Here is a 26,873-nt window from a genome sequence, read left to right as displayed (position 1 = left end):
CTTTGGTTAGTGAAGTGGAACTATAAGATGTCTGGAAATCATCAGTTTTCAGTATTTTCCATATGCGAAAAGTCCTTCAAGGATCCGAATGTAATGTCGTGGAATTTTTCTTGGATATTGGATAAGTTTGAAGGGCGTGTCGTGGTCGAGTACTCGCTTAGCCGATTTTACTAACAGAACGCCGCTTGTCTATTGTATTGGGTAGCGTTTTCTAGGCACGCAGATCCTTAAATTCTGCGGATAGTATTGCCTAATCGCCAGGTACATAGAGTATGTAACACAGAAAAAAAGCAACCGATTGGGCTTCAAGTCGTAGCACACAAAAGCAAGAGCAAAAAAATAATCGGGTTTGACAAAATCTCAGCCAATATCATGAAAGAATGTTTTGCATCCACTAACCCTGTCCTTCCACTGTTCAGGAAGGCTTAATTTTGCACGAGCTGGAATTTCGTTCAAATTACATTCCAATCAAAAAAGAATGAGACTCTTTCCTTCCTATGATCTGCCGAGTTATATATCTTTAGCTTCTAATCTTTCGTAAACATTTTCGAGTAGACCATCAAATCAATGACTGATCACACACAAACTCGGATTTTCAGTTCGCCAACCTCTTATTGATAAATTACATCTACACCACTGCAAGCTTATAATCTCTAATCGATCCTTCTTGGGTTGGATACCCAACTATCCCAAAACTTGAGGCAGCATTTAACCTAATCAAGGTCCTGCAATTTGCCAATGATTTTATGATAGACTCCGCCACGTCGGGAGAATTAAATTTTCATGTTAAATGTCAAACCAAACTCTCAAAATTGGCCACAGCTCATTCTGTATTTGTAGGTTTGCGGAGGAAAGCGCAAATCAATTCTCCTTTGATCTCAGCATGTCCCTAACTATATTCTTCGGGCTGGCGATCCCTGGGCAGTGAAACATGACATGCTCTGGATCCTCCGCCATGCCACAGCATCAAGGACAATTAGGCGAATGATTGAACCCAAAGCGATGGAAATACTGGCTGCAACCACTGTGTCCCGCGAGGGTCTGGGTTATGTGGTAGTTGATCTCCCTGTGGTTTCGCTAAAGCCATACCCTAATATTGAGAATGAGCCTTTGCCATCCAACGGTCCTTCATAGACCCATTCCTTATGCGTTGCCAAAAATCATGCGGCTCTGACCTTATTGCATTCATGAGTTTGTGTGGCACAATGATACCCTGACTCCTCATTCATTCACCAGAAACTCGAAGGGATCATTCCCGCTTCTACCAGTACCAGAAAGATGAGTCCAGTCCAATTAGGAATGAAAGTTGGTTGTTTCAAAAGGAAGATGCGTCTGAGAACAATAATCAATTCCATGAAAGGAGACATGAGACGTATGCTTATATCTTTCCAAAGGTCAAAACGGTCCCAAAGAGAACGGACCTTGGCGATAATGTGAGTCGGATTAAACGAGCATATAAAGGAGATGTAATGCTGAAACAATCCAATACAAATGAAAGGAAAGTCAGTGGGTAATTTTTGCCAGAAAGTTGAAAGTGAATTGGAAGAGTAAGTGAAAATGAAAGGCGGAAACCAGGAGATAACCATCAAATGTAAGGACCTAAATGAGGAAGAGATTAAACTGAATACGTTTCAGGCAACGAGAGAATCAGCTGCGTCATATGTTGGCTCAGAGAGGAAGTATCGCACAAGGGATACTTCAAATACCTCAACTTCAGCCACTCCTTGACACCATACAAATATCTCCTATATGGACGCCCGGCAAGATGCAGGAAGTGGCAGCTTCTCGGCACTTAGGAGCGAGTTGAACTCCAGAGCTAAGTGAAATTGACAAAAACGAATCTCAATCAATGGGAAATAGTTCAATACCTACTGTTACAAGTCATTGAAGAACCGGACCTGGCAGAAATTTATAAATCAGACCTAAATTATGGTGGCGCTAGTCAGGTCAAAGATACAACTGCCAACGTCATCGTGATATGCGTATGTTGGAGGCAAAACACTATAGGGGAGTCGGTTCTGTATTGGCGAAAACAATAGAGACCATAATCCTAAAATAATTGACAACAATTTCAGCGTTTGTTCCTTAGAATGCAAAAGTCAAGCGGCGCAATGCTACTTGATATCTTCACGGAACTGGAGATCGTACTTATCAATGCTGGATGAGTACTACTTTCCGAGGTAAACCTTAATGTTTCGTTGTCGACGGGAGATATCTCAGTACATTGTTGATGAAAGGCATGGTCTGGTAGGTGAGTTAGCACTATACTTCCAGCGTCCATCTTTTCCGACATTAGAAACAGTCGAAACGAGAATGGAAAGCGCACTGGAAGTGAAAAAGTGAAAAGGCTCGGCTAGAGAGAGGTTATGACCCGAACGGGACAGTTATGGAAAAGGTGAGTCAGTTGCTTCAACATATAACTAAGGGCGATTAGAAAATATTGCGCTGGTTGGTGCTATTAAACTACTGGTAGAACCAAGAAATTACCACGTTGAGGTCATCTTGTTTCCAGCGTAAAGACTCTTTACCAAAGGGTAAGAGGAAACCAGATTTTTGGGAGCTGAAAGAAAAATACTGTCATCTTGAAAGTAGCTCCAACAAGGCTAGCCAAGAAAGCTTAAGCCTTAAAAACTCAATCCCGTCCTCTACTAGCACAAGCCAAAGCTCGAAGCGGACTGTCACGCTATGAAGAGAGAGAGAGAGAGAGAGAGAATAGTCAGCCCTGACAAAGATCCAATCTTCTACTACAAGTAGTTAATTAGACGTCTGTGGTCACTCATCCCTTCATCACCTCGACCGATATTTATGCTCGGAGGTCACCATTGTGCCCCGAATATTGTGGCATCTAATATTACAAAAATAATAGGAGAGTGGAAAAGGTATCTACCCCACATATTTTTGAAAGAGTTCAGAACTCGGGAGGTCACCATCCAGGACTGTGCTGCTCGCTATGCTGTTGAGGCTCCTCGCGAGACTCGAAAAGGTATACGCATAGCCTCCGGGTCAATTTTGACCTCTCATGCAAAGTGTGATTAGAGAAAAGAGTAACCGATAGCAGCTCTTTTTTCGCTGAGATAATCCATAAATGAACTACGTGGATTCATCAAGCATAGGGAGAATATCAATCGGAATGTCGAGGGCTTGTTGAGGGGCATTCGAGTCAAGTATATTAGAGCACTTAAGGAGGAAAATGCATAAGCGTCAAGTGATGAAGTTTCGGGGCAAACAGAGCTGACACTACTTCAAAATAAACTGGGTAACAAGAGGGATCTATCGGGGAACTGATAGGTGACAATCTACCATGAACCAAGAAGTCTTTTCACCGAGAAAGGTGCGCCAGCAAAAATTTCCGCGAAAGTAGGTAGTAGGTGCGTCAGCAGTGACAAAAATGAAAGAATTGATCAACCAGAAGTTCAAAGATTAACGAAAAGAGAAAAAGGACAAGAAAGAGATGCGCCTGGAAATAATAATCAATTTCATGAAAGCGGACTTGGGATAGGGGGGGGGCTGGTATGTTCGCATTCCTTCAAAGGTGAATGTTGGCGCAAAATCGATGAAACTGAGCGATAGGGGATTTAAATAGGTCAAAAGAGAGCAGTGGGTAATTTTTGTGTCAAGGTAAGCGAAGATTAAGTTTGAACGCACGGATAACAACTCAATGTAAGGACCTAGATGAAGAGAGTATTTAGATTAATTACGAAAGTAAGGAAAGACAGGGTTGAGTACCGATTTGGGAAGCAAGCATCCCTCAAAAGATACTTCACATGCTTCAATTTCGAACGATTTATAACTGAATATACCAGTCAAAACGTTGGGTCGAAAAGGTGCAGGTGAAAGTTCAGAGAAGGGGCCACCTCATCACGGAGTGCACTTTTTGCTCTTCTTCATCACGTGAATGAGAACCCCAGATCTTTGGACATTATGAAGACTCGTGACGAGAGATGGCTGTTTGAGGACGATCCGGATAGCAAGCAGCAAAACTCAGAATGGCAATTCCTTCTTCTCCAAGGCTCCCTAAGGGTCGAATGAGCAAACCCAAGTAAAAGTCCATGCCCATTTGCTTTTTTGGCATGCAGTCCATCATGACTTACAAAAAGTTTGTTTCGCATGAATGAACAATTAATGGAACTTTTTACGTGGTAGTCCTTACAGGACTGCGAACAAATATTGCTCGTGCCTGCCCAGCAAATGCCAAAAATTGGCGGTTCAATAGAACATGACGAGGGAGGTAAACAGCATTGCGGACCCGGCGTTCCTGGAGGCGGACGAAACCGTTTAGAAAAATTCTAATCGATTGCTTAATTCTCACCAATTATTTAAAAAAAAAAAAAATGGTCCTCCCACTTTCAGAACTGACCATGTAGACTCCCTTTCCAACGCTACTGAAGAAGAACAGTGTAAGGCTATTTTGCACTAAGGAAGGGAAGAAATTGTTCCCGAAATACTAGGATATGCAATAATAAAAACCTTTACTAGCGACGGAAAAGCAATACACCGAAATGCAGATTAGCGGTTTCTGGCGAAGTTCCAAAAATCAGGTGGCATGCCCTTTTCATATCCTTGTATTTTTCGGACTCTATGGTAGAGATGTTAGATAGGATACTGTACAACAGGCTACTCCTTTCCACCGACCTACCAGGTGTACTCCTAATTAATTTCGGTTTTTTTTCGATAGATGGCGTTCTATGTTTTGTGTCGCTGTTGGATGCCCATTCCTGTCATTTTGTTTAGTTGTGTCGAGTGTATAGTCTGCGTTGACGTTTCCCCAAAAAGTTCCTCCAGCAAATTTTTATTGCGCGTCAAAAATGTCGGCGTACGTATCGAATTTCGAGCATATGCGCTATGCATTGCTTTACATATTCAATCAAGGAAAAAAAATTGCCCAGGAGCCACTGTGCACTTGTGGAAGCTTATGGCGATCGTGCATTAACACTTCGAACATGTGAAACGCGGTTTCGACAATTCAAAAATGGAGATTTCGACCTGAACGACGCCGCACACTCCGGCAAGCGAAAATCGTTTGATGACGCCGAATTGAAAGCATTATTGGATGAAGACAACACGCAAACATAACGACAGCAATTTTGAAACGTCTGCGAGCCATGGGAAAGATTTAGAAGTGTGGAAAGTGGGTGCCGCATGAACTGACCGAGAGACAAATGGAGAACCGAAAAGTGACGTGTGAAATGCGTATTTTTACGGGCGACGAAAAGTGGATTTCCTTGGAGGACCCTAAACGCAACAAATCGCGGGTGAGTCCAGGTGAAGCATCGACATCGACGGCACGACCAAATCGTTATGGTCGGAAGGTCATGCTGTGTGTGTGGTGCGACCAGACCGATGTGATCTACTTTGAACTGCTGAAACCTGATGAAACTGTGAACGCCGTTCATTACAAACAATAAATGAAAGATTTGAGCCGAGCGATTGCGGAGAACCGACCAGAATATCAAGAAATCAGAAGAAGGTGATTTTGCTCCATGACAATGCACCATCGCATAAATCCAAAGTCGTTCGCGACACGCTGCGAAAACTCAAGTGGGAGGCGCTTAACCATGCGGCTTACTCACCAGATCTGGCCCCATCGGATTACCACCTCTTTGCCTCTTTGGGCCACGCACTTTCTGAGCAGCGCTTCGACTCCTACGAAAATTTGCCAAATGGCTCACTGAGTGGTTCACCTCCAAAGACAGTCAATTCTACTGGCGTGGTATTCAGAAATTACCAGAAAGGTGGACAACATGTGTAGAAAGCAATGGGAAATATTTCGAATAAAATAACTATTACGGTTCCCTTGGAATTATGTGTTTTATTCACAAAAAAAACGGAAATTAATTAGGAGTACACCTGGTAGTAGGTGGTCTATCGAAGCGCCAATATAGTTTCCGGCATATCCATTTTACGGTCTGGGAAATGGCGGTATTCTGATTTGCAAGGAGATAGCCGTTTATAGGAGCTGAGCGATAATGACGGTAGACGTCAAGAATGTTTTTATGATAAATCAGCCAACTGGAGTTGGCTTAAGGGGGACTGATTCATGTCAGGTATCTCTGGGTACTTCGGTTAGTTAGTCAAAAGTTACTTCTTAGAGAGGTTTTTCTGGTACGAAGCAGAAGGCAGACCGAAATAATGATCTCTTAAGGTCCGTACTTCTCAAAGTTCTGTGATAGGACCTCCGGTGTGCAACCTTGTCTAAAATGGATTGTTTTGGTTTCGTGGATCGCAGGAAGCAATGTTGTTGGTCGATGATGGGTGTTGAAAAGTACCCCGAGAACAGGGAATTATATAAAAGTAAAATCATTTACGCTGTCAAATTATGATTACGTATGGATAAATTGGATTGGGAGGGCGAAAAGGTGGAAACGATATTTTTTTCAAAGTGGGTGGACACGGTGACTATAATAAGATTTGCATCACCTCGGATTGCAGTACAAAAGAATCTTCAAAAATTAGATTGAGCCAGGAAACCAGGACAGATACTAACTGCTTTTTCTAAGTTTGTATCCTCCAGAATAATATAACTTTTCCTTAATATCTTTCTTAAATCTTCACTGCTTCGTCATATAATATACTCCCAACAGGAGATCCCACCACTGTCAACCTATTTATCTATCTACTGAAGGCTTTCTGCAAAAAGCTTTAAATCTTTTTTTCTCTCCAGGATTCTAGAAAATAAATTTATCTGAATTGGATTGAATCGGACAAACGCAGTATAGTTGTAATTACTTAAATCTTATGGATTTATCCTGTACAATATTTGCAAAGCAAAAAGTTAACACATTAAAAAAGATACAATAAAAAAATACCAACATCCAACATTATCAAAGTCAATACTGGTGTTCACAAAAGCATCGTAGATTATGTATTTAAAGATACTAAACCCTTTCAGATTAACACAATATTTTAGGGATTAAAGCGACAGGTGAAGCATTCAATGTTTGTATTTTAAAACGACAAAAGATGAGGCTTTTATGATCAACTGTGATTTTGACGGGGGGTAGTAGTGTAACATATGATGGATGTGTTTATTTTGGGGATTGTGGACTTTAGTTAAAAAGTTTTTTGATGTTTCAAATTGACATGAAAATGTTGATTGTGTGATGGATTTGATGTTGGTGAAAATGATACAAAGTGGTTTTTGGTGAAGGCATTTTTTTTGTAGCGTTATTGCAATTATTATTAATGAGATTGTAAATTGGTGAAGCTAAGGTTACCTGTAGGGTAGGGTAATCCAAAACTAGGATATCCCGAATAACCGCGACCGGCTGCGTATGCAGCATATGCTGCTGCTGGGAAACCTGTGAGGAAGGGAAAGATAAATGATGAGCTTTTATAAAAATGAAAATATCATTATCTTTAGATTAAAATTATCTGAATGAGTTTAAATTAATTTGATGCATCTTGCATGTGGGTAATTTCCTTTTTTTGTTTTTAATTACACGCTATATTTTTTTATTCATTGTTTTTTACAATTGTTTTTTCTCTCCTTTTATTTTTGTGTTTTGTAATAAAATAGTATTTTCAAGTGCATGTATCCAGTTCTAAGTCAAAAAAATGGCTATTCCTTGCAGCGTAGACTTTTTGGTATCAAAGGTGCTAAATTTAGTAACTTTTCAAGTGTTTTAGTATCTCACTACTTTCTTATTTTTCGGCACTTTTTCAGTTAGATAGATACTTTTCAACATTTTTTAAAGGACCCTTCAGGAAATTAATATAATATTTGGCAATATCATGTTTTGCTGAATGACAACATGATCGAAAAGTTGAACTACTGACGTTACATTGCCTGTCGTTACTTCGTGAAATTATTCTGGTAAAACCCAAAAACAAAGTAGCTGTTTCGGTGAATGCATTCCACTACATCATTGAGGGTATAAAACACACCCACTTATTTGATTACAAAGTGGAACAACTAACTGTGGAAGATGGCAGTTCGAAAGCAACGCAATATCATTCGCGGTTCATATAAAACTCTGTTCAAAAGTGCCACGACATTAGAAACCTCCGCCAAAATTTTCGAGCGGACTATCAAACTCATCATCGACGAGCACTCTGACTCCAACTAATCAATCTCACAATTCCAATTCGCCAACCGCCCCAAACATTCAGTCGAGCATGCACTACTCGTGCTCAAATCGAACGTCCTTCTCGGCCTCAACCGGAACGCACCGACCATAGCCTGTCTCCTCGACATAAAGAAAGCTTTCGACTCCGTATGGCAATACGGACTCGCATACAAGCTTTCTGAAGTCCTCCAGTTCCATCCGCACCTCTGCAAGCTAATTCTTAGCTTTCTTGATGGGCGGAAATCCCAAGTCCAACTCCGTGAACACCTCTCCTCCTCATATTCTAGCCCGGCTGGCATCCTTCAGGGGTCAGTCCTCTCCGCTACGCTCTTTTCCCTGTTCACCGCAGACCTTCCTAAACCAACTCCACACCCAAATCCAATCCGAATCCTCCAATACGCGGATGATCTCATCCTCTACACCTCCACCAGAAACATCCCTGCCGGTGAAGCCCGCCAGAATTCCTATTTGGACGAGCTCTACCGGTATTTCACCCACTGGAAACTGTCTCTAAACCCACAGAAATTCGAAACCATCGTATTCCGTGGTACCGCGAGAATGACACCGAAAATGGGGAACGTCATTTCAACCCTATCCCTGAAGATCCACAACGACACCATCCCAACCGTCAAAGAAGTCACCTATCTTGGGGTGAAAATCAATCCCCGCCTATCCCACTTCCCACATATCACGAAGGCACTGAACCGTGCAAAAGATGCCTTCAAATCCCTCTACCCAATCCTAAAATACAGTAGCCCAGCACCTCAGAAAGTCAAGCTGTTTTGCTACAAACAGCTTATCCGTCCCCTCCTCGTTTTCGGCTTCATCTTTTGGTCCGACGCTTCCCCCCACCAAATCGAACGAATCCGCTGCAAAGAGCGCAGAATCTTCCGCCACTGTACCAATATCTTCAAGAACGAAAACCGCTCCAAATACATCTCAAACCAAATCCTCTACGACTCCTCTCAAACACCCCGCATTGACGCCGTCCTAGCCCGTCATGCCCTCAAATTCCTAGAAAAATCCATATCCCACCCAAATCCACTTATCTCCCAGGCCATGCAGATCGAGATCGTCGAAGAGAATCTTCTACGAACTCATCTGTTCCCTCAAATCCTCTTATCTCTCCAGTCCCGTAACCACCTTTTCGACCCCGGCGGTAGAATAATCTTCTACAACGGCATTTACTCCTCATCCCAGCTTTCAAAACCTACCCATCCTTAGCGCCACTCCTAGCTTCCTTTCCCAAACCCCTCCTGCATGCCCCCCATCCTAGTTCCTCCCCCGTTCGCCCGCTTTTATAAAAAAATTGCTCTTTTGGAAACAGCTGGAATGGACTATTGGGAAAACTTTCTCCGGACTTACCCTGCTTTTTTTCAGAGTAACTTGCCACCCGATCAACGCAAGCGAAATTTTATAAGAGGGGAAGTTAGGGAATCGAAGCTCATCATTTGCTGACTCTCTAAGTAACGTACATATTTACTGTGGCAGGATGCCCACGCACCTACATATTTAGAGATTCCGACATGACGGAATGAAATGCTAACCTCAAGATCTGTAGAAAAAAGTGGGTCCCCTTTTTGTACCAGCCACGGTCGCATAAGCTTGTCAGTCACGCCTGAGCAGTCCACAGTCCATTCAGTCATTGATGGACTGAAAACACCATACACGTACCGCCAAATAAGATGAAACCATATGTTCAACTCTGGCTGTTAAGGGTATTGAGATGCAATTCAGAGATACTTTCGTTTACCAGCGATGAAGATGTATATAAAATTCTCGTTCACTGCCTAAACAGCCTGTGTGCGACGACCGTCGATAAGCCCTTGAAAAGGGAGACAAAGGAAATACTCCAATAAGAGCCTGAGACACTGAAGATCAAACTGTGGGTCTTGAGGAGCAAGAGCTTCGACCATTGCTTAAGATTTTGACTCCAACGAGTTAAGTTTAATACAGAGCCAAGACTCAAAGATTGCGCGCAGAAGTTACCGTCTCTTATCTCCATTGTTAAACATCCCACGGAGTTTGGCAAGTACAAACCATCGAGAGCAAACCTTTGATTGCGTTTGATGATTCCGAGAAGACGAGAATAAGGAGCCGCTTGCAGGAACAAAACAGGGAGACTAAACGAATCCTATACTCCTGTAACTGTACACGGCCATGAGAGAATTCGGTATCCCGACGAAATTAATAAGACTGACTAGGCTCACCCTGACCAATGTGCGAGGCCAGATAAAAGCAGTAGGATCACTTTCAAGACCATTCGACATCAACAACGGTCTACGACAAGGGGATGCGCTATCATGCGTCCTCTTTAACCTGGCCCTCGAGAAAGTGATGCTGAGGTAAATGCAAGAGGTACGATCCTCTTCAAGTCCACCCAACTACTGGCCTATGCTGACGATATCCACATCATGGGAAGAACCACCCGACACGTACAAACTGCCTTCATCCAGAGAGAGCAGGCGGTAATCAGGGCAAGATTTTGGGCAGCACATCAATGAAGGCAAACCAACCAACCAACAACATCAAACTGAACTAGTCAAACGGGAGGAATAAAGATAGGAGAATATAACTTTGGGACCGTTGATAATTTCTCCTATCTAGGGTCGAAAATCACAACCGATAACAGCTACGATGATGAAATCCGCGCACGGCTGTTGTCAGCCAACAGAGCCTATTTCAGCTTACAAAGACTGTTCCGCTCGAAATGTCTCACCATAGGGTCAAAGCTCTTACTGTACAAGACTATGATCTTGCCAGTCCTCATGTATTCCTCGGAAACTTGGGTTCTTAGCAAGAAAAATGCGAACTCTTGGCCGCGTTCGAGAGGAGAATCCTCCGAAGAATTTTTGGCCCCCTACATGAGGATAGATAGCCTACACAATGACGAAATCTATGAGCGATACCATGACCGTCCGGTTGTGGATAAAATCCGGCTCAATAGGTTACGGTGGGCGGGTCATTTAATCCGTATGGATGAGGATGATCCAGCCCGGAAAGTCTGTAAGGGCAATATCTGTGGTAGAAAAAGAAGACGAGGCAGACCCTGCCTAAGATGGAGCGATGAAGTAGACTTTTAGGGATATCGAATTGGTGGACCTCGGCGCAAAACCAGGATGTCTGGAGTTCCTTATTAAAGCAGGCCTAGACCGGATACCGGTTCTTGCGCGGTTGATGATGATAATGATTCATTAATAGTTTCAGCATTTTGTTGATATATCATATTTGAGGCCGATTTTGTCGAAAACAGATAATACCAGCGTAATTTAAAGTACTGTTAAGAAGCTAACAATGAAAATTGGTAGCCCCAACTAATAATTACTATAGCTCAATAATCATTTAAGGACACTTCATAAAAGAATTAGGTCGAGGAGAGTTTTCCTTTACTGGCTAAACTTATTTGTCATAAGAGTGTACACTGATGAAGCGGACAATTGGTTCCCGAAATACAGGACCTGTGATTTCTGGCAAATAATTTTAGTCAATAAAGGAAAAGTCTCATCAATTTCTGAATATAATCTCGAGGTGTTTCTAGGGATTAGACTATTTAAAATAATTAAGACTAGCCTTTTCGCTAGTCGTATTTATTAATTTCGCTTGCTAGCACTGATGAAGGCAACAAACGGTTCCCGAAATATCCGTATTTGCAAGCTTAAAAAATATGACTAGCGAATTGAAAAGGAAAGTCTTAATTATATCAGTTCCTCAATTTGTTTTTTTTTTTTTGAACCGCTAAAAGTTAAAAAATTATCTCGCAATTTCAACTGACTTTCGTTCAATTACTTAAATTTAAAAAAAAAAATAAAAAGAATTTCTTGAATTAATGGAACTTTTCATAAGATTTAGAAAGAAATAAAGAAAGTCACAGAATTTTATGTCTTCACGGAAATGTAATAAGAGGCAAGAAGGGTCTATTAGCAAGCCCAGGTAAAAGCGGATGGTTTGAGGCAACTTACTCTGCACTACCCTCATTAAAACAAAAGTAAAATGCTTAGATTAGGGAAAGAAATAGGGAAGGTATAGTGGGAGTTATTCCGCTATCCTAAATCATACCTGATCACTCTTGATGACAGATCCTGTGACAGACCAACCAAAAAATTACATCCAATGTCCTTAAAAACAAAATAATCGTGTTGTGACATAAGCCTTGGAGAAATGCTCAGTCGACGTGGCAGGACGAGCCCCTGTCCTGTCGAAATATGGGAAACTGGAAAGATCGAGGAGCTCACAAGAGCCCTTCGAAGAAAGCGCATTGATATCTGCGCTCTATAACACATCAGGTTGGTGGTGCCAAAAGCTGTGATATAGAACGCGAACGCGATAAAAGTGACGGTAAACTTCTCTATTTTGGTAGCCCACACACTCAATACGGTGTTCGAATCGCAATCTCAGAGTTTCCGTGATGCCATTCTAGAAATCGGATGAGTTGATAACCGGCTGGTGAAACTCACCATTATATCATTTGATCGCGCTTTTCATTTCACTTCATACAAGGAACGACGATAGAACTATAACATGTAGATCCCCTCCACTCGGTTAGCCGCATACTGAAGCACTGTGCCCACTCGAACATTCCCAATCCCCCCTTTCTCAGGCAACGCTGATCTTAGCAACAGCTAAGCTAAGGAATTATCAGTGAAACCGATTCTCGTACGTTACCTTGCGGGCTCACGGACGGAAGTTCTTCCCTCCTCGAATGACAACTTCGTTCTTATTTATGATGTGAAATAGTCCCGTTCTTTCCAATTGGCTTCGCGGCAGATTGCAATCTCTCTTTGAGAGGCTGGTATCGCTTCGCCACAGCACTTCTAGGAGTTTCGACGAGGGAACCTGTAGCGAAGCTACTGGACTGCAGTCGATTGTAGAAAGTCAAAACGAACATTTTGCCTCCTGGAAAAAGAACTTCAACCTGTCCAAGGAGATCCTCTTAAGCATGCCACCAACGTCCAGGTTAAACGAGTGCTCCCCATGCTCGAGTACCTTATAGGTGCCCTTGTAAGGTGGCTGCAGCGGCTTCCGGAGTGCAACAGTCCTTATCAGAACGTGGGTAGAAATTTCAAGTTTCCCAGGTGTGTGGACAGTCGGCTGTCTGTGACGAGATGGCGGAGGTGGCTTTAATTTAGCCTCTCGAAGTGGTCGTAGTGGTCCGGTCTCTTCAAGGCCTTCGTCAAAGACCAGGTCGCCAAGGAGTCGAAAGTTTTTCTGGCACTGGAGCTCATTAGGGCTAGAACAAACTCTTCGCGAACGGCTACACCGAGGCCAAGTAAAACGGAAAGCAAGATCTGCGACCAGAAAGGTCCGTCGCGCACCGTATTGGCTGTATTTAGCGTCCGATACCAACGTTCTATCATCCCATTGGACTGCGGATGGTATGCAGTTGCCCGCCGGCGTTTAAATCTCAGAAGCCTTTCGAGCTCCGAGAAGAGTAGATTCAAATTGCATTCCGTGGTATAATGATGACGACGAGAACACCAAAGCACGAAATCTACTATCGACAGAGGGCCTCAGCCCATGACTATCCTGTTATGTCCTTTATAGGTGTTGCCTTAGGCCACCGCGTAAACCGACCAACGAGCAATCGTACGCGCCTCACAAAGAATCTACAATGTTGAGGTGTATAGCGTGGGCCCGCCTTGTCGACTTAGGGAATACACCCACTTCCTTCCTAGCATGTCTAGTGATGCACTCTTTGGCACAAGAGTTCACGTCCTTGTTCATGCATGGCTAGAAATACTTGCTGGAGACTAATCAATTCGTTGTCCAAATGACGGGATGTGCAAGACCGTGTACCGTGCGAAACACTAAGTCCCTTTTTAGTGATTTCGCAGTAGATAGAGGAATGTGAGCCGAAAAAATTAAACTGCTGGAACTTGATAGGGATTATCCCCATTCGTAACCTGCATATTATCCATCCAAATTTGGTTTTCCCCCTGCTAAGGAGTTTCCTCGAATATTGCCCGGGAGCTTCAGCCACAGTGAGTTTTTAGCTTTGAGCATTCACAGAGGTGATACCTATCTGGGCATTAGTTACCTCTGGACATTCAGGCTTTTGGCCGCCTCCACTTCGACATTTTCTCTGAGGCAGTCAACATCTCGGATTTCTAGACTAGAAACAAGAGCCTTCTCCCCAAATAACCCCTTGACTGTTTCTCGGAACATACTCTTGCTAGTTGCCTTCGGGCCTAGTTCGACGAGGACTCCGCCACCCCTGGTTTTCCCTATAGAAGACACCTCTACTCCGTTGTCTTCGGGTGTCATCCTGTAGCAGATTTTACTAAGGACTTTCGCAAATGTCTTGTCTTCCGTCGGCTATGTCCGTTAAGCCATCCTTCTTCCTTTTCTCGCCTTTTCTGCTACTGCCTTTTGGTTTTTAACTTCCTTGTCTTTGGTCTCCTTGGCTTGAGCGATGCATGTTTGTGCTGCGCCCAAACGTTTCAGAAGCTGTTCATCGACCTTATTGTAGGTCGAGAAACGTCGGAGCTATCGTCGTGCTTGATCATATCACGAAATTCGGAGCATTAAGCACGTGTTCACCGCTCTGTACTCTCTTCAAGCGAATGCGTCTGAACGGAAACGTGTCTCCTGATCAACGCCACTGGGACCGAAACGTGCATGATACTCGTATCTGCTGTGTACTGAAACCATCTATATACTCAGCCACCGGACATACCCTCCCCCCGCCCCGGACTTTTGGTCAGAATATGATCACTCTTTTTCTTCAATTAAATTTCCTTTAAGATAATTCCTCAGCCATCTCTGGTGATGCGAGGACCGAGCTTCTAAAGAAATAGTGATTGACACAGCAGAGAGCAGCTGGGTATCACACTTGAGGGAACGAAAATTTTTGGGGTCAATGGAGAACTGCATTATGAAATTGTTTCAGGCATGCAACTTGGATAAAGTGGCGTTTCACAACTGGTGGTCTTTGTGATCGACGTATCAACGAACGTCTCAAATCTATGGTCTATGGTTCCGAGGGTTTTCCGACTATAAAAGACAATGAACTGTGCCTCGCGGTAATAGAGACGAAGATGCTGCATTAGACTAGTGACGTAACACACCTTGATCACATCAGAAATGAGGATACCCGCCTACTCCTGGCAGGAATACACGACTCTGGTTTACACGCACTCTTTTAGAATTCCGTTTGATTAAGTGTTAATTTACGTAGACAGCCTACTATCATAATACCAACTCCATCAAATATTAAATAATTGCACGTCAATCGATTTTCCTCCAGTTTTCCTCTCTAATGCATGCCTTGTGCATGGGAACACAAAGTATCTACTTTCCGTTGTAAATGCTGTAAAAAAAGGATGGGAAAATGCTTTCTTATGAACGAAGCAATAAGGAGTCGACAAACCAATAACATGCGTGATATGCATCAAATAATTTAAACTCATTGAACAATGCAAAATCTAATTTTATCCACAAGGTCTTCATCAAATTGCAAGTATTGATAATATAAATTTTCAAAATATCGACATTCGTGCTACTTACCATCTGGAAGTGTTCCCAGCCCCCACATAATATTATCTAGAAATATCGGAAAAGAAATAAAAAAAACAAATAAAATGACGAACAATTTGCCTAAGAATGGTTTGATATGGATTTGATGATATTAATATAAAATATATCGATGGATTCATGTATCTAATAATTTAATAAAACGTTTGGCATACGTAAAAGCGGGCAAAATACAAAAATTCAATGGAAATGTGACAATGGAATTCTATTCTAAAAATAAATATGTAAACAGTATTTCTCGGAAAAACGTAAAATGGACAGTGCTAGATTGTGCGGATCTCTAAAAAATGAATATTTCACAAAAAGACAAATAAAAAATAGATAATTTATGGTGAATAGTAAAATATAATTAATGAGCATGAGAAAGTATAAGATTAAATGCAATGATAACTCTTTATAGGTTTCTTTCCGCATAAATAACAAATTCAAATAAACAGTGTCCAAACTGGTGAATAAAATTTCATTCTAAAATTATATTTTATCTCAATTAAAATTGGATTTTGATTAATACTAAAATTTCGTGACAAATCTAAGATTAGTCACTCTAAGTCGACACTAATTTGGGCGTAAATATTTTAGATTTGTTTATATTTTTCTATCATCTATTCTACAACTAAATGTTTTTTCACTTTAGATTTATTGCCCATCGTGATTTTATTTGAAATATTAGATTGTTTCCTTCAGAGAGGTGGAGTCGTAGTCAAAAGTCATTTAAAGTTTTTTTTAGTCAAGTTTGCCGACTTGCAATTCTTATTTTTATTAAAAGTTGATTAAAAATATATTTTTGGAGGCAGGAGTTTTATTTAGAACCACAAATAATTGGTGTATGGCATACTACTGAAGTAATACAATTAGCACTATGGTAGGCAACCAGGGGCTCAAGTGAACTTATAAGCAGCGAACATAGTATTAACACTGATTTGTAGTAACAGATAACTTCCTGCTCAATGAAAAATCTTGTTTTGATATAGTTAGATATTGAGGCCAACGTAAACCTCTCAATCAATTTAAAGAACGAACTAATGGAATTCGCTGAACTCCTGGACCGCATTTCCTTCTACGGGCAGGTGTGGACAGCAGCGGACAGAGCGAAAAGCAGAAACAACCGCTTTTTCTCAGAAGACACCGTAAGTGCCAAATGTATCCCAGATAGTCCAATGCAAAACGAACTGGAGAAAATCGGATGGCCAAAAGAAGAAAGTGAGAAGGACAAAAGCAAACGACATACCACGCCGTCACCAATTTTTTCGGCAGTTACGAATGGTGGATCACCAGAGGAAAAGATTAGATGGTTGTTCTCAGCAAAGTCTGCTATAAGATCAAGCCGGAAAACAATGGAGCAGAAGTGCCTTCTATGCGAAAGCGAAGGGTGGTGGAGTCCCCGTTAAATTAGGCCCGAAGGGAAACTAATAATATTACGTTCGGCGAAGCAGAAAACGCTCTGGTTTCTACCCTAGACCCTATGCGTTCTCTTGAAATCCGAAATCATCCTTATCCCACAAACAAGGTGGAAGTGAAGGAGGCCATCTCAAGACTAAAGCTTGCTATGGTGAACGCTACCGAGTAATACACGAGAAGCATACCTCACCGAGCTTCCAGAGGGAAAAGGATCTTGAAAATGGCGACGAGGACCGGGCTTACAGTTCTACCATCGTATCCTCGACAACATTCCGGCGCCCAGGTTGTGAAGGAATTATCCTCGATGTAATCTTTGGGTCGAAATCACTGGCGCCATCGGTGTACGGGTGACGAGGTCTGGACTCTACAGGTTAGCACCAACGTATCACGTTTGAAGTGGTTAACGCTATTTATTGGTATACACTAGCTCGGGGCTCTCTGCGTGTTGAACGTCACGAACAACAGGATATTTGTCGAAACTTTTGGAACAGACAAGGTCACGATGGAAGGTACTTCAAAGAGTGGTGACTTTGCATTAGTAATGAACGTGCTAGCAATAGCCTGCGGAGCTTCCATGCCCTGGAGGACACCCGGCGGTAAAAAATCTTCTACATAATAGTGGACGGCAGGAATTGTAGACCTTCGGAAGGAGTGTCATAAGTTTCGCAATTTGATACAACGCTTAAACGTCCGGAAGGCATGCACTCCAATGGCGGAAGAGAACTCAGTTAAAAGGAGGCTCCACAGTACTACAAATAAAGCCGAAGCTTACTGCTGACAGGACCTAGTCGACGGCGTAAATGACCATCCTTTGGGACTTGAATATAATCTTACCATATGGAAAATTGACGATCTGTGGGAATCCTGCATACTTTTTAATTTCATTCAAAGTTGATGAAAAATTCGATGAATAGGAAGTTCGGTTCAGAGCAACGAAGAATTTATTAGGTTCTACCCTCTCGTAGTAATGCAATTACCACGATTGCGCCAAGAGCTCAAGTCAGGGATCTGTGAAAGCTCATCAAAAGGGACTATCAATTGTGGTTAGAGGGCAGTATAGTCCCCGGGGCGGAAACGTGGGTTGGTACCCACCATGGAACATAAAACCTGGGAAACGCCTGTTGAACCAACACCAACAGCTTTACTACCAAACCCTATCTCCACCTCCACATTTCATATTTCGTAACGAAAAGCTGCAGACCGAGAAGGATAAAGGTGAGTCTCCCGCGCTTAAAAATAGGACAAGTTGTTCCAACTGGTCCTCCAGGTTGAGGGTTGGGTGGGGCTAATACGGAAAACAACTTGTTACGAAACCACATTAGGAGTCTCGGGCTGGACTGATAATACAACGACGAACCCGGCAGCGACAATGGAATAACGATTTGCGCAGTTTCTCATGGAACGTGCGCTCCCTGTACAGAGATGGAGTTGTAAGTAGCTAGCTGATACCCTGTCCCTGTCCCTATATAGGGCCGATGTAATAGCATTGCAGGAGATGCGTTGGACCGGTTTCCTGGAGAAGAGTCACTACACCTTATATTATAGTGGCCATCCAGTAAACCATGTGCTCGCAGTAGGTATCTTGGTCAGCCAAAAAATTAAACCTCCTGTTATCGGCTTTGAAAACGTACGCGAACAGCTATGCACTCTGTGTTTGCGAGGCAAATTTAAAATATAATCCTCATGAAAATCACGCCCTCTAGGAAGCAGTAGAACGAACCCTCGAAGTCTGTCCCAGATATGATAAGTAGGGACGGAGCCCGTATTCAGGCGACGATGAATGTAAGCTAGCAACGGAAGAATGCTGCATACCGAGTAATGTTGCATTCTTTAACGACGCGGGCACGCGAGGAGACTTCTCACGAACTCTGGCGAGCGGAGAAACGACTTCACAGACAGAAAAAGGAAACCTGGGAGAACCAACAAGTCTGTGAACTCAAAAAGCACAGGGAGCAGCCGCACTCCTCGATGCTCGATGGGAATAAAGTTAGGAGACTGCAGCTTTGGGACCGTTGATAATGTCTCCTATCTACGGTCGAAAATTACAACCGATAACAGCTACGAGGATAAAATCTGCGCACGGTTTTTGGCAGCCAACAGAGCCTATTTTAGCTTACAAAAACTGTTCCGCTCGAAACGTCTCACCATAGGGTCAAAGCTCTTACTGTACAATACAATGATCTTGCCAGTCCTCATGTATTCCTCGGAGACTTGGGTTCTTAGCGAGAAAACTTGTAAACTCTTGGCTGCATTCAAGAGAAGAAACCTCCGAAGAATTTTTGGCTCCCTACATGAGGATGGACGATTCCGTAGCCTACATAACAATGTGATCTATGAGCGATACCATGACCGTCAGGTTGTGGATAAAATCCGGCTCAATAGGTTACGGTAGGCGCGTCACTTAATCCGTATGGATGAAGACGATTCAGCCAGGAAAGTCCATAAAAGCAATTTCTATGGTAGAAAAAGAAGACGAGGTAGACCCTCCCTGAGATGGATCGATGGCGTAGACCAGGACGCCAGATAGCTTTTAGGGATATCGATGGTGGATTTCTGAAGACGTCACTCACTATTCTTTCCTAGATCTCGGCGAAACTGTCCACAATTGGACGAAAGGCACCCGAAATTGCGTTTAAGACAGCTGTCTCTGGTGAATAGTCATGCACCAAGTCTGTTACACAATAACGCACGACCGCACGTATCCCGTTTCAACCTGCAGAAGCTAGAGGAGTTGCATTACGGAGTTTGGGCTTACCCCCCATACTCTCTAGAGATGTCACCAATAGGTTATCGTCTTTTCCGAGGTCTAGAAAAAGATTTCCATGAAAAGTGCTACTTCAAACAACAAGCTGTAATTTCGCTCTTTGAAAAATTGATGGAACAAAAAAAGGAGCTTTTTCGCGAAAAGGAATTTTTGATTTGCCAAGACGTTGACAACGAACCATAGATGTCAACGGTAAATATTTTGAGGAATAAACACATTTCGATTGAAAATAATCGAGTTTTGTATGGCACTACGTGATATTTGAACTACATCCACGATTTTGAAGACGAAAGATTATTTTAAAATTACAAGGTAGGCGTAATTTCTTTTATTATATAAATCCAAATTTTGGGAGGATGTTAAACGCACATTCTAGAACGGAAGATATTTGTAAACAGCACAAAGAATGGATATTGAAATTTTTATCTCTCGTGAAATGGAACTAGTTCTATACAAACCTAGAAGACTAAGCACATGAGATTCCACTTCCGGCGCATTGTTCGAAATTGTACGATGAGGAAAAAGCATTGCGCATGTGCTACCGTCTACGGTAAATGCGCGAGAAAAATGCTGCGTGTTAGGTCTGGTTTTAGTGGTGGATAAGTGATTCAGTGGTGGTGTGCGACTACGTGGTTGCGAGCACATGGATGCGCGAATATGGCACTGCAGAGCTGTTTATGGATTGTCACATGAGATAGGGAAATCTTGTAGGCGCTATCGACACAACAACACACCAATACCTGAACCACAAGTTGGCTACCGCGTCCTTGTTTTCTTTGTGCAAGACCCCTAGGCCTCCTGACTGGTATTTCCATTGTACCCTAACAATGGGGATCAAATCCCCCTGCTCCAGAAACTGGATGGAATTCTTGACTATATGTACCCAATGTAAGGAAGAGGGGAAAGTGGCTCTGAATTTCACATGGTTGCCCGATCTCCTTAGCATTTAGGCGAAGATACTTCGGGAAGACTTTCTTGACCAAAGAATTTCTACACTTTCTGCTTTTGAAGATGTTTTCAACTATGCGAAAAGAATTCACAAAGATATATTTCCGAGACGAGTATTTATGGGGAAGACTAATCAAGGTTGAAGCCACGGAAAAAGTGGGAGAATTCAGTTGACAAATAGAAGACCATTTCCAAGGCTTAGGAATTGAGGGAAGTTAGCAAGTGACAACTTGAGAATATGTACTCGAGAGGTTAAGGCACGAAATGGAGGTAGGGTGAAGGGTTTATGTGTGGAAGATTTACGATTGTAATCCTAAACAAATGTCTGGCAAATTTGAGCCGACCTAATATCTACGGTCCTACCCTCAACTTGAACTTTCACCTCCACACTGGTAATCCTTAAAAAATGCAGACCTTGGAAAACACCAGATGGGATACAGTCAACGGAAAGTGTTCAACGGCGTAAAAGAGTGATGAGCTGACGACTCCTCCGATTGGGGGTGGTGTGGTTGGATTAAAAGTGTCTACAGACCTCCAAACCGTTTCATAAAAAATGGACGGACTACGGACTAGCGAAACGGCTCGTAAAAGCTCACCAAATAATTTGTTGTTCAAGATGGGCTAGCAGAAGGTTGCGGAAGTGAAAAGCTTCGGCTGCAGTTCTTTTCCAGTCTTGATGATGTAGCCAGCAATCAGCGGTAGGTCTTAAAGGACGCGAAAAAGTCGTGAGCAGTCCGATACTTTGGCAAACAGATCTTCGCTTCAACAGTGCAAAACGCTATCACATTAAATTAAATCGATAATCGTCGCCAAGGAGGTTGGAATATGCGCCTCTTGATTAGAAAGCAGGTCGAAAAATGGAAAATAGATATCTTGGTGGTCCAGGAAAGTAAATCACTAGAGAGTAAGGTATTTGACTCTCGTCCACAAAAGAATGTATGCGTGTCGAGAAAACCAGAAGGTTCGGAGGATTCAGCAAGAGACGAAAGTAGTGTCCTTGAGTCAGTATTTAATTCATTGCGCTTGAACAAAATGGGGATAATACCAGAAAACGCTAAGATCGAAAACTACGGTGGTCATAGTCTTCGGGACATAACTATTGAGAACGGAAGTAGATTCATAGAATTCACTTATAACAAGATCAAGGCCATTCATCGGTATCCGGTCTATGCCTCCCTTAATAAGGAACTCCAGATATCCCGGTTATTCGCCGAGGTCCACGAATTCGATATCATTTTTTTGTAGAAATTCTTTTTGCTGGTTAGATAACGGCTCAGGAAGCGTTTAGATTCTCGTGGGTTTGCCTGGACTAGGCGAGTTTACCTAGACTAGGCGATAGCATGTGAATGACAGAATGGACCGGAGTTCATAGCGTAGCTAGTAATACCCAAAGGAAGAATTCATGTTAGGAATAAGTCTGCAGGGAGAGTGGGGATAGTTTTCTCACTTTTTTTATGATAATGCCAAAGCTATAGCCTTGGCGAGGTGGAAGGAAGTTAAGGGTTGGAATTGGGAAGGGATTGAGCGTGAAAGAAGTGACGAAGCACTCCTTGCCTAAACATCTGGATGCTGTTGTCAGACGGGAAGACAGAAGATGATACTTTGTTCAACATTCGAGATAAGAAGGATTCGTGGTATTTTACGGTGCGGCTAGCACTGACCCTTAGAGTATGGGGATAGGAGCCGCTACTTAGCCGGGTGCTGCGTTTAGAAGAGGCTATACAAGGAATAAGACCTGATATTTTCTGCAGCAGTGACTGTTATAATAATGATAGAGAAGAGAAAGACATTTAACATTTCGTCTCAAGGGGCTCAATTTGTGAAGTAACGCTCGCATCACGGATGAGTTTAAATGCTCTTCGTTGAACTTTATCAAGAGCTAACAGTGCAGTTATACCTGCACCCGCCCAAATAAGGGAGTTGTATTCGAGTCTAGGTCTAATATGAGTTTTCTAGATCTGCGCTAGGTCGAATAGTGAAAAATATTTTTTGCATAGATTCAGAAACCTCAAACATTTCATCGCATTTTTCACAATACCGAAGTCATCTGTCAAGCGCATAGAACAAAATCCGCACTGCTTGTGGCTGATAAGGTGGTTTGAGTCAAGTTGGGTCATTAATTTAGTGTTGATAGGTTTTTCAAAAACTTTTGATAGAATTGAAGTTAATGCTATTAGACAGAGAGAGAGAGAGAGAGAGAGAGAGATCATGTGTCTCCCCTTTTTAAAGTTTTGTGTAAAACAAAACCCTATTAAAATCGGTTTACTGTCTGTTTGTCCCTCTGTCTGTCTGTCACATGCATTTTTTTTCGGAAACGGCTGTAACAATTGACACTAAAGGTGGGAACTGTGAACACTCACGCACGCATTGAATTATATCATTCTAGGTCGAACCCTGGGGGGTGGGGGGGGAGGGGGTGGTCTCCATAAATGTAAAAGGGGGTGCACATTTCTTTTTTCACCAAACATAGTCATGTGAGGTATCAAATGAAAGGTCACGGTTAGCACTTTCCGAAGTTTGCGCAGACGTCTAGCCAGAGAAGAGGCGTAGCTTTTTAGGACTACGGGCGAGATACCATTAGGACCGGTCGATTGGGACACATGCAGATTGTTAGTAATTTAAAAACTTGCAGATGCTATGTTTGGATATATAGGTTTATCTCATTTCTTCCGATGGGCAGTTTTTATACGCTCGGTATGCCGCTTCTTTACCATCGATAACTATTTTGCAGTCGCTTGTAAACCAAGGGTGCAAGGTGGCAGATTTAGAGGTTTTAAAACTATGTGGGATGAATGAACGCATACGCATACCAATTATACATATTATTTATGCAGCCGCATAAGAAGTCCACATTCTTCACAGCGAACACCACCGACCCATTGGGCTCTGGCGTAACACCTAGGGTGACGCTTGCTAGAATAAGGGTGCTTTTTGTTTAGAGAGGTGGTACTAAATTTTGTAGAAATAACGCAATGGTTCAAACTACCTAAGGGTGCTGCCACGGAGACTGTGTACTTTTCAGGGTGTGACGACATGAAAAAATCCAAGAGATTGACATTTTCATCTGGTTTTTTCAGGGATCCTTGTTGGACTCTGTTTTAAACAGATTTCATCAGTTGGTTTCGAACTTAGAGCCACAAAATCCTTAGTCAAAATTAGTACATGCGAGTGCGACCAATTTTATTGACAGAAAATTTGAAGGGGGCTCTATGAACTGAGTGTTGACGCCCGTAGTGCTATTTGCAATACTACGGGGTGGTATGCACTTATGAGTTGTGTCGTTGACTCTGGACAAAACTAGCAGTCAAAATACCCTTTTTTTAAGGCGTTTCGTCACTAAAATGCCAAGGGTTTTTGAGAGCCATCAGTGAAATAGCGCATGGTCTGCTTCCCTTTTGCATATCTAAGTGATTCTTCCCCTTTTCCAAGTGAAGTAACTTGGAGCATACTTTAAGAAATTCAATTTCCTATATATCCTAGCAAAGTATTGATTATCCTTGCAAATGGTGCACACGAATGATAGCCAACAAGGTATCAATTTAATCAAAGATTCACATTGAACGAAAGTCAGTTTTTGGACCTTTGCAAACTGTCAACTGTCAGACTGGAATACTGAACAATTTCACCTGTAACAAAATATAGCATTAAGTGAGTCCTTTAAATGATTTTTGACTACCACTACATTCTAAAGCGAACTACAATATTGATTATTCTAAGGATAATATAAATTGCTGTTAGTATGGAGAGACTGAATTTTCTTATTCGCTAAAAGTATCTAATGCCATTGAATTATAGAGAATTAATAGCTATACGAGTATGTCTAGTACATCTAGGTTTGCTAAAACGTATGACAGCAGTGGAAAAAACACTCAAATTATAGAAACAATAAAAAAAAATTGTCACTAGGATCTAGGATTCGAGTTATTTGAGCAACCGATCACTAGAGTATCACCACTAAATTCACAGATATCATTATATAGCTAAGAGATAAATGGGTTTGTATTAAAGATATATACGGTATCTATACGTTTTCTATACGTTTGAATAGAGTATCATCAAAGAAACGCACACGCACACACATCTTGGTTATATATTCTATAAAAGCGTGAAAAATAATAAACTCTAATTGATAGACATCAATTAACAGAAAGAACAAATGAAAAATGAAAACATTTTGAAAACTGTATCTGGGAAAACGTTCTCTGCTGCCGCTGTTGTTGTTGTACACTATGAAAAACAACTGAAGCTTGACGAAATGCTGTTGGCTTTTCTTTCGTTGTATCTGTTTTGCAAGAATTTCAAAACTTTTTGTTTTTAGATTTAACTCAGCATCCATTTGGTTCTTGCACAGCAGGAGAAGGATTTGTGTTTAGCGCTAGGATTACAACTTAAAATCTAAATTGCTCACTAAGTTAATTATGTTCATACTTTAGGAAAGTGAAACAAATTTTTAAAAGATTCATTTTTTGTTTCCGCTCGATATTTTTAGCTGAGTTTATGCGTTTGACAGATTTCAATCTTTTTTTTTTGTTGGTTAAGTTTCGAAGTATTAAAACATTTTTAACATTTAAATTGGTCATTATCTAAGTTTTACACTTTTAAAAATACAAATTTCAAAACTAATATCTTTACAAAAAATAACTAGAGATGCTATCATTATAGATTTTGTTAATTCTGTTTACATCTAATGAATTCCTAGCTGGAAAGTATCTTCTTACACTACGTTGACTCCTAATTCCCGGGACAAATTCCTTATCAGCGTCTGCTGAATAAGTTTAATTACAATTACCATCTAAGTCTATACTTTGAGCTTAACGGCTAAGTATCTAGTTCCTAGAATCCTCGATACTGTCTCCATTTATTTAAAACGAATTGCTCCTAAGCAATTTTCACTGATTAAAACACATAAAGATTTAATAGAGCCTAATTTTTAACATTTTACGAATATATGTTAATATAGTCGACATCTGAGTACAATAATGAAAAGTTTATTCTAAATCTAAGTTTCCAATTTATGTTAGTTTTAAAAGGGCCTAATCCTAAATGTGTACAACTAGGAATTATGAAAAATCTGAAAATTACTTCAAAAATCGTACATAGATACTTGTTTCGAGTATACATCTCACATTATATGGTTTTAAAAATGCTCACTAAACCTAGTTCTGTATTGCACATGTATGTATATAATTTTGGAATAAATATTTTATCCACCAAAAACAAATCTTAGAATATTTGCGATTTTTATGTATATATCTTTAGTAATATTTCTGCTAGCCTAAACCTTACTAAAAAATTTTATCTTTTATCTTTAAAACCCAATGAATTGTGGGAAATTATTTTTTATATTTTTCAATCGTGTTCATATCTAATCAGTTTAGACACTGGAGATTTGGCAAATTTACTTAAGTAGAGATATAGGTTTACAAAAGATGTGTGTAAGTCAAAGATATGTCTTTATTTTTGTGAAAATGTCAACTCAATTTGTGTTTTTTGCCTACCATATTTTCAAAGATATGAAGCAACTTTGTGTATTGTATTTTATAGTTAAGCGTTTAGCTGGGTGCAATAGCGTGAAGTTGGGGTGAAATTTCCACACATTTGCACGATTTGATAGCACTGCCACGGAGCTTGATTCCACCAGATAAGAGAGTTGAATTAAAAAGGTCCTAATGAGGACATGCGTTTCTATATTCCTCAAAGAAGTAACCGCGGTCTTTGTTTCTTTCATAACTTTTCCCTTAAAAGTCACCCAAAAAATAAGGGTGTTGAAATGATGCCAAATTGTAACCGAGGTTGTCTGAATTGAATTCTTTGAATGGTTGAACAGATAGTCCTTACGGATTAAGAAAAGATAATCTTGCATCTAATTTTAAAAGTGATATAACTATTTGTTGAAGAAATACTGATGAGAAGTTCTACGAAGGGTAATCCGTGAAAGTCAGTAGGAGCAGAGCTATAGAAATTCGTATACAATTTAGAGAGCTAACTGAACCGATTTCAAACTATAATATTATTAGATATTGGATCTTTTAGTTCAAAGAATTTTAAGGTCTCAAACATAATTATTATTAAATTAATTAATCCAACTGTGTCTCCATCCTCAATGACAGTACACTCATTGAGCCGCCTTAGCGGAGATCCAGCAAGCAATTGCGGCGATTCAGTAA

The 26,873-nt window shown here is 41.3% G+C and overlaps 1 protein-coding gene across 1 annotated transcript in view; it reads right to left on the bottom strand.

Moving 5' to 3' along the window:
- The window catches only part of LOC119647856 (RNA-binding protein Musashi homolog Rbp6), a 1,519,969-nt gene that overhangs the window by 109,360 nt on the left and 1,383,736 nt on the right, over positions 1 to 26,873 (bottom strand). Inside the window, exons 9-10 of the mRNA XM_038049124.1 lie at positions 15,570 to 15,605; positions 7,215 to 7,298 (exon numbers count right to left, since the gene is read on the bottom strand). Coding sequence (XP_037905052.1) covers positions 7,215 to 7,298; positions 15,570 to 15,605 — 120 coding nt within the window. The remainder of the gene's footprint in view (positions 1 to 7,214; positions 7,299 to 15,569; positions 15,606 to 26,873) is intronic.

This window comes from Hermetia illucens, chromosome 2 (assembly GCF_905115235.1).
Source record: "Hermetia illucens chromosome 2, iHerIll2.2.curated.20191125, whole genome shotgun sequence".
NCBI classification, from domain to species: domain Eukaryota; kingdom Metazoa; phylum Arthropoda; class Insecta; order Diptera; family Stratiomyidae; genus Hermetia; species Hermetia illucens.
This window is presented reverse-complemented; position numbering and strand designations above follow the sequence as displayed.